Below are 8449 nucleotides of genomic sequence, written 5' to 3'. Positions count from 1 at the left end.
AGTAAAATGAAGCCCCCTATAGATTAAGCGAGGCGTCACTCGAGTAAGTCTAAACAAATGAAATGATTGTTTCGGCTTTCTCCGATATTTAGACGAGGGTTCGAATTTGTGAGTTTGACGTTTTTGAACATTTGGATCGAGATAATTGTGATGGATTCCTGTTTCCTTTTTCATTCGAGAAATTTTATACGATACGGTAACGTAGTATTTAATGACTCGATTTTGCCTTACTGGCTTCATAGGTACGAGTCAGGGATGTTGCGGATGCCGATTTTTTGACATCCGCGGATGCGGATGCGGATGCGGATTTTTAAAGGCTCACATCCGCGGATGCGGATGCGGATGTCAAGATAGGTACATAAAAAACGTCAAATATTACATTTTAGTAATTTTTATTTCAAAAACCCGGCCAAGTGCTAATCGGACTCGCGTTCCAAGGGTTCCGTACATTAAGTCCCACTCACGCTTGACTGCTCATTTCTAATAAGTTTTTTTGGCTAATGACTAAATTACCTAGCAGTCTAGCACTTACGCCGATGCTAAGACGTTCCTGTACCTACCGACTTGTTCGACATCCGCATCCGCATAAGCTCCGCATCGATTATATGCGGATGCGGATGCAGATGCGGATGTTGAAAATAATGCGGATGTTCCGCGGTTGCGGATGCGGATGCGGATGTTCGCAACATCCCTGGTACGAGTATATATGTAGTTACTAATGATCAGCACAGAAAGCAAGGTAAGTTCGTCATATAATTAAAATTTCAGAAAAGTATCACTTCCAATTTAGAAAAGTTCTCAAAATATCAGGGTCTCGGCCCCCGATACCATTTTGTGGCATTCGGTGTCGAGACACTGGGCCGTGGGGTCCAAGCGCACAAATTCTTTTCAAAGAACTGTGCAAAAAGCTGGCTGATACCACCGCGCGGTGACCAGAGAGCTGGCAGCTTTCTCTCGCAGCGCATCAGTATTGCCATTCAGCGAGGGAATGCTGCCAGCATCTTTGGCACAATGCCGCGGGGGCCTTTTTTAGATTTATTTTAATTTAGAGTAGTTTAGTTTTAAATTTAATTTTTAATTTTAGTTTTTAATTTTAGATAAGTAGTTTAAGGTGTTTGTTATGTTCATTTATTTTATTTAGAAAACATTTATTGCATTTCACAAAAATTTCCATACATTTTCAGATTTTACAGCATGCCAGATGGCATCGGAACTTTCCACAAACTTAGCTAAATTTTACTATCGTCGTTTACGACTTCACGAGCTATCATTGAATTAAATCGAGCTTTCCTGCAGAAGACTGCAGTCGGGGTGAAATAATTTCTATCCCCTTTATTTTTTGTAGTCGTATTTAGTAGTAAACTCTTTATTGTACAAAAAGACATTAAAATAACAAAAAAAATTGTAAGAAGTACAAAGGCGAACTTATCCCTTTGAGGGATCTCTTCCAGTTAACCTTTGAGTAAATGAGAAAAGAGAGTGAAAAGAGGGTGACAAATGCAGCAAAATGTACAACAAGATACCAGAAAGATAATAGTAGATTGTCAACCAAGGGATGAAAGGCACTCATTTCAGCCGAGGTTGTTTGGCGCTCGAACGCAGTGAGAGCGCCAATAGTCCGAGGCTAAAATGATGCCTTTCACCCGAGTTAAACACTCTACGTCCCGCCGGTAAAAGTCGCAAATGTCGCGCGGCGAGCCATACCTTTTGTCCCCTTCTAATATTCTGGCTTAACGGTAACGTCCCCTCTTAAGTTAAGCCTCTGTATGAGTATATTTATTTCAACTACTCTGCCACGTAATCGTAGTTACACCCAGTTTCCAACAATAGGCAAGCGTTCCAGGCGGCTCACTGCATTCTATAGGAAATCTACTACAACTATAATTAATTTAATTTAAGAGCTGTGCTCTTGTCGGTGCAGCGTGATGAAGTTATATGAATAACTTCATCACACTACAACTATGGCTGATTAAAAATTATTCCACGGTTGTTATAAGCAATAAGTTTATTATTTTATAACCACAGTAAGTACCTTGAGCTCGCAGTATAGAGTATAGATTTGTCATTTAGAGAGCGGCAGCAAAATTAGAAAATTACACACACAGGTATAGAATGGTTGGAGATTTCTTTAAGAAGGATAGTTTTGTCTAAGTACTTATCTTATGTAAACACTTTATTGTACATAAGACAGGTTAAGATAAAATTAAAAAGAAAGTATACAAAAGGCGAACTTATCCCTATAAGGGTCAACCTTTGGGCAATTGAGAGCATGACATGTCAGTGCCATCTGTACTTTTAAAGTTTTCATAAACTGGACTAAACATCGCCTTGCATTAACTCGCGATTGAAAAAAATTGCTTTGAGGCTGCAAATATGGCTCAGTTCCTAATGGATTTCCATTAAGCACAATTGGGTTGGAAACGCTGTGTTACACCAAGTTTCTAACAAAAGATACACGTTCAAGCGGCTCGATGCTCTGAATGTTTACGTTATAGGTTCATGCGTTCAATAGGAATTCTACTGCAACTTGCAGCATGTTTGGAGATATCTTAAAGGTAGGTAGGTACTAGGTACCTAAGTGGAGTAGGAGTTTGGAGATATCTTAAAGGTACCTGTACAATCCGAATCAAAATATTTATGTAATGTACAATACAATTATTTTATTATTTACCAATATGTAAAAGAAATCTAAAAGATGATATATGGCTAGTGGTGTAGGTAGGTCATATTTAACAGTTTTCACTGTGGGTTCACCTCAGAAGTTGCAACAAAAACAGTTCTGTAAAAAATGAATGAATGAAATGAATGTTAAGCGTATGAAAAATAACTTGTTATAAATTGTATGCTCACCATTTTATATATCCAGATAAGAGTATAAACATTATTGGAGCTATAGAAACCTTGGCAATCGCAAAATTATTATAACTGCGAAAATAGGTACCCATTCAAATTGTCGAAAAAACACTACTAATCTTATTTTTCATTTCAGCCTTTGAAAAATGCAATACTTTGATTTCATATATGCTTCTGAACCTGAATATATGTCCGACGACAAAATGTACAAATATCAACAAATTCTATAACTGGATATTTCTTTGTGCTGCCCGCTTGGAGTGAAATGCTCCATCTAGCAACATATGACAAAGGATTGCAAAAAACAACCTGTTTACAAAATGTGCTTGGATTTGCCGCTGAGTATGTTTATCCTATCGATAAATTGATTTATTAGATGAGTGGGCAAAGTCAATGTGCGTAGGTACAGTCAGCAGCAGAAGTTGCTAAGCGGGCCAAAAATGGTCTTGACGCGACTTTATTGTTAAGAGAACAAGAGCGTAATTTTGAACACCTCGCCCGCTTAGCAACTTCTGCTGCTGACTGTGCGTCAAATTTAAGTCATTTGTTACAGTTCGTTAAGTTCATTAAATTAACATTTTATTAGCTTTGGCGAAAATCTGTAGGCGTACGTGTAAAGGTAAACAACCTTCAAACACAAATAAACAGGTATCTATATATAGGAGAAGCGAGCAAACCTTACCTGTTTTTATATCACCCCAGGCACCGATTCAATTAATCCAAATCACCCAACAGCCTTAAAATAACGGTAGTCATGACTGGCAAACCAATTACCAATTCGCCCGAGATCCATTCGAGATAAAAACGGCTTGATTTGAATGCACTGAATTACGAATACATTACTCTGGCTATTAAACTTACAATATATTTAATAATAAGGGAATCCTCTACCTTTTTTTTTGTATTTTTTTTTCTTAGCCTATTTGTGTGTCCCACTGCTGGGCAATGGCCTCTCCCCTGGTTCTCCATGACTCCCGATTTAGCGCTTCTTACAGCCAGTTGTTAAGGAAGGCGTCAAAGCCGTCCCGTCATGTCTGCCTGGGCCTGCCCCGTCCACGCTTCTTCATAGGTATCCACTTGGTGGCTATGTTAGCCCACCTATCCGGATGCATGCAATAGACGTACAATAAAAATATGAAATTTAAATAATGGATTTTGTTTGGTACTGTGCACTTTTATCCAAGGTCGATGGACCTTAAGTTACTTAAGTTATCAAGATAGCGTATTTACATAGTAACTTGTATACAAACTGCGAAGCCTTGGAGTTGAAGTTGCAGGCCACAGACCGAAGTTCGCGCATCAAACTTAAAACATTTGGTACATTCCTATTCAGTTGTGTCCTTGGAGACAAAATCTAGAAACACTTTAAAACAATCTCGTGCTTCTGAGTGTAGTTATTTCAACAAAATGATTTAGACGGGAATTTTAGCTTGAGTTAATCTTTTCGACGCCGTGTCAAACACAAAAGCTGTCACGCTGAGGCCACGTCACCGAAGTGTCAAAACTGAAATTGAACTTTATGCATATGCACGTAGGTCTATGTTGCTCTGTGATATATGACCGATTAATCGGTCTTTGGCGTTGAACCTACGGTGCGGAAATATCGGTCGTTGGCGTCCAAAAGGTTAAAGGGCCTTAGTCAAGACGCAATGGAACCATAATCAATGAAGCTCTGAATTGCTTCAGAAGTCAAGACTTGATTGGGCTAAAAGGCAGGTTTAATTTGTAGAATATAACCTACCGCACTGCGGCCAATAAGGCGAAGTGGCTACAGCCACTAAGGCACGTGACATTTCCTTTCACTGCTTACTCCAATCAATAAGGGATTATATTATTTATAAATTTACCATTAACCTTCAATCGTTTAAGTACCTAGTTCTTTTAGCTTATTTTGTTAAATAGATGAAAGCAGAAAATAGTACCGTAAAACGGGGTAAGTAGGTTTCGCGGGGAGAGGTGGGTTATGAATAGGGAGAGAAGGTTTGAGAGGGGGGGTGAGAAGGGATTTTAAGGCTACTGCTACAAAAATAATGTATTCCAATTTAAAATGGAGCTATAGTAATACGCATAATAAAAAAAATCGATCCAACAATCTTCCAAAATCACCTTTGTATGAAAACCCCTCTCACCCCAAATACGAGGCACTACGGGGTAAGGTGGGTTTTCCTCTTTATCGTCAAAGTTATAAAATGGAACTACCCAAAAACAACTAAAATAAATAAAAACTAAAATACAAACGTCCGGAACACTTATTATATACACCATTCAGTTTTCATATGTAAAAATAAAATGTTATCGAGGTTTAAATTTCAGTTTTGACACTACTCACCCCATTTTACGGTATATAGTTTCTACTGAACTTTAGTTGCGGTTCACAAAACACACCTGTGTTCTAATTTTAATTGAAATGTATTTAACCTACCTTTTAGTTTTTAAGATGTGACATACGGACAGACAAACTGGACGGTCTGAAGAAAGCATAGACGGACATGATGAAACTATAAGTGTTCCGTTTTTGGAATTTTGTCCACGGAACCCTAAAAACAATGGACAAAACCCGAAGATTTTTATCTTAACACCAGAAAGACACACAGGCATACCTAACGCTACAACGCTTGTTATTCTTGCGACGATGATAACCCCCGAGGCACTAGGTAAGCTTTTTAATCTTCTTTCTGGCGAATACAGTGATAACGAGACGGAGGTGATAGATCATTACTGCGCATCGAACGAGCCATTACGCTGCTGAGTTCTCAGATATTTTGAAAACTAGCCACTGTTGTTTTTCCAAGATGCAATGCAAATTGCCATTGTTACTGGCAATATGTGCGCTTGCTACTGCTCTGGCAAAAGACAAGGTCAGTTGTTTTTTTAGTGAGTGTTTTATATGACGTGTTGATCCCGGTTGTCGTCTATAATAGTAGATTAAACCTACTACTATTATACACGACAACCGTTAGATGTAAATACTCTGTATCATTTTACTAAACTTAAGTTCTTCAAAGGACCATTACCCCTAAAGGTCTTCTACTACATTAGTCTCCTATAGACTATAAATGACTTGTGATCTGATATTTTACCAACTTCACCTTACTGAAAATTTCCCGTCGGTACTTTGTGATAAAAATACCTGTTGAATAATCACTCCACTCTCCAGAACAGCAGGGGGCTTAGCTAAGGTGAGAATCGTTGACCGAAAACGCCTAATATTGAAACTTAAGCAATGTATGGAATAAGTCACTTGACTTTTCGTAGTAAGTTTGGCTTTTTTCGATGTACTATTGTCAACTAGGCTAGGCAGTTGTCGAGATGGTGAAATAGAGGCTAAGATAGCTCATTGCTGATAAAATATTTATAATAAAGGCAGTTTTTTGGTAATTGCAGAGACCCCTGGGAGCTGAATCTGACTCTGACGAGTCTGGAGAGCAGAACATACCTGACACAACTACTGTTAAACCAGAGTAAGGACAGAAGTTTATGCGTTTCACGAAATCCTTACACCTTTTCGTCGGACGTATATTTTAATTTGACCGATTTCTTTGCGATTTTCTGTAAACGATTTGTCACACATCAGTGACAAAATGACATGGTTTCCGAATTGGCTACAGGCTCAAAAGCATTGCTCTTCAAATTAAGAGCTTTATACAATAAATCAAGTTTTACCAAGTAAAGTTGGTCGCCTTACTACTACTACTTACTATTTGACTATTATACAATCAAGACCTTTCAAAATAATACTTACTTTTCAGTAGCAAAATAATCGCTATAAAAAACTCGACGGACTTAGAAACTCAGATCGCTGGGGCCGGCGACAAATTGGCGATCATCTATTTCATGGTAACTTGGTGCCCGCACTGCAAAAAGGTCAATCCCACTGTAGAAGACATTGCAGCCAAGACAGACAACCTAATCGTTCTGATGGTAAGGTGCTTTGACGACTGTGTATCCTGGTATTCTGATAAGTTAACGATGACTCATTCTAAAACGGCCTGGGTCCGGGCCGAGGCATCCGACACTTTTTAGGGTTCCGTAGCCAAATGGCAAAAAACGGAACCCTTATAGATTCGTCATGTCTGTCTGTCTGTCTGTCCGTCTGTCCGTGTATGTCACAGTCACTTTTCTCAGATGTATTCTGTGAACCGCATTAAGATTTTCACACAAAAATAGAAAAAAAAACAATAAATTTTTGGGGTTCCCTATACTTAGAACTGAAACTCAAAATTTTTTTTTTCATCAAACCTATACATGTGGGGTATCTATGGATAGGTCTTCAAAAATGATATTGAGGTTTCTAATATCATTTTTTTCTAAACTGAATAGTTTGCGCGAGAGACACTTCCAAAGTGGTAAAATGTGTGTCCCCCCCCCCTGTAACTTCTAAAATAACAGAATGATAAAACTAAAAAAAATTATATGATGTACATTACCGTGTAAACTTCCACCGAAAATTGGTTTGGACGAGATCTAGTAAGTAGTTTTTTTTAATACGTCATAAATCGCCTAAATACGGAACCCTTCATGGGCGAGTCCGACTCGCACTTGGCCGCTTTTTTATCGAAGTCATCACATGATCACCGGGGCTCGGAATGGCTTTCTACATAAAACGAAGTGCTGGACGCCTCAGTCTGAACCCGGTTCGTTCTCGCGTGAGTCATCCTTTAGTGTCAGATTGTGTCTACTTGGCATGGCTTTATTAAGTTTTTAACGGAAAACATTTTAAGGATTTTTTTAGTTCTGAATTATTTTAAAGGTAGCCAACCCTTTATACTACTTAGCTTTCGCTGTGTATTTATTCGTCTTTACAATTTTTTCGTTTAGAACCCCGTTATTAACAGTTGGTAGGTAGCCACTTAACAATATCAACTGAGCTGAGGTACCTTGGTGATATCATGTAGGTCCTAATTTAAACAAAGGCTGGTAATAATTGAAACAATCTGATGTAGGTGCTTGCATGCATTATTGAATATATGTGGCACCACTCTCACCGCGGCAGATCACGTTTTCATAATCAGTGTGTGAAGTAATAAATATAAAATGTTCTCTTTTCCAGGTCGATAGAGATAACCTTGAAAACGATGAAGATGTTTGGAAGTACGGGCTGAGCAACCTGCCTACTGTCCCAAGGTTCATTTTTGTAAAGAATGGGAAGAAAATCCATGAAATATATGGCAGTGACTGTGATTTACGTGGTACTGTGTCTAAGGTCATGTCGCCTTCAAAAAGTAGCTCAGAATCATCAAATTCATCAGACGAATAACCGTAAAACGTTTAACTGACTTTATTATGTGTACTTACTTACTCTTCGTATAGTGGTCATTAAAACATGTATAAAGACTACTTAAATTAAATCAGTTTTAATATATTTTCAAGTTCAAATAATCGCGACTGATATACATAAGTAGGTACCTATTTTTTACTACATTTCCTCAACAAGAAACGAACCTATTGATAGGTACTGACAGATCGTATCCATAACAAATCCAGATCAAATTCATAATCTGTTATTGCAATCAGAATACGCCTCATGGCATCTGGCAGCTATCCATCGGTGGAGTGGAGTAGGCCAGTATACTGTTTTGCGAAGTAGATTAAGAGT

General features: G+C 38.3%; 1 protein-coding gene across 2 annotated transcripts; it reads left to right on the top strand.

The window, feature by feature from the left end:
- The first annotated feature begins 5642 nt into the window (after nt 1–5642).
- On the top strand, nt 5643–8140 carry LOC134649823 (thioredoxin-2-like). 2 transcript variants are annotated; one of them, XM_063504654.1, is made up of 4 exons: nt 5643–5711; nt 6238–6314; nt 6606–6774; nt 7904–8140. In XM_063504654.1, the coding sequence occupies exons 1-4, from the start codon at nt 5646–5648 to the stop codon at nt 8108–8110; spliced, it is 519 nt and encodes a 172-aa protein (XP_063360724.1). In that variant the 5' UTR covers nt 5643–5645; the 3' UTR covers nt 8111–8140. The 2 variants fall into 2 exon arrangements, with proteins under 2 accessions (XP_063360724.1, XP_063360723.1); XM_063504653.1 differs by having other exon boundaries at nt 6603–6774.
- The last annotated feature ends 309 nt before the right edge of the window (nt 8141–8449 follow it).

Source organism: Cydia amplana, chromosome 7 (genome assembly GCF_948474715.1).
Source record: "Cydia amplana chromosome 7, ilCydAmpl1.1, whole genome shotgun sequence".
NCBI classification, from domain to species: Eukaryota; Metazoa; Arthropoda; class Insecta; order Lepidoptera; family Tortricidae; genus Cydia; species Cydia amplana.
The sequence above is the reverse complement of the archived record's forward strand: the minus strand, read 5'-3'. Positions and strand labels throughout refer to the sequence as shown.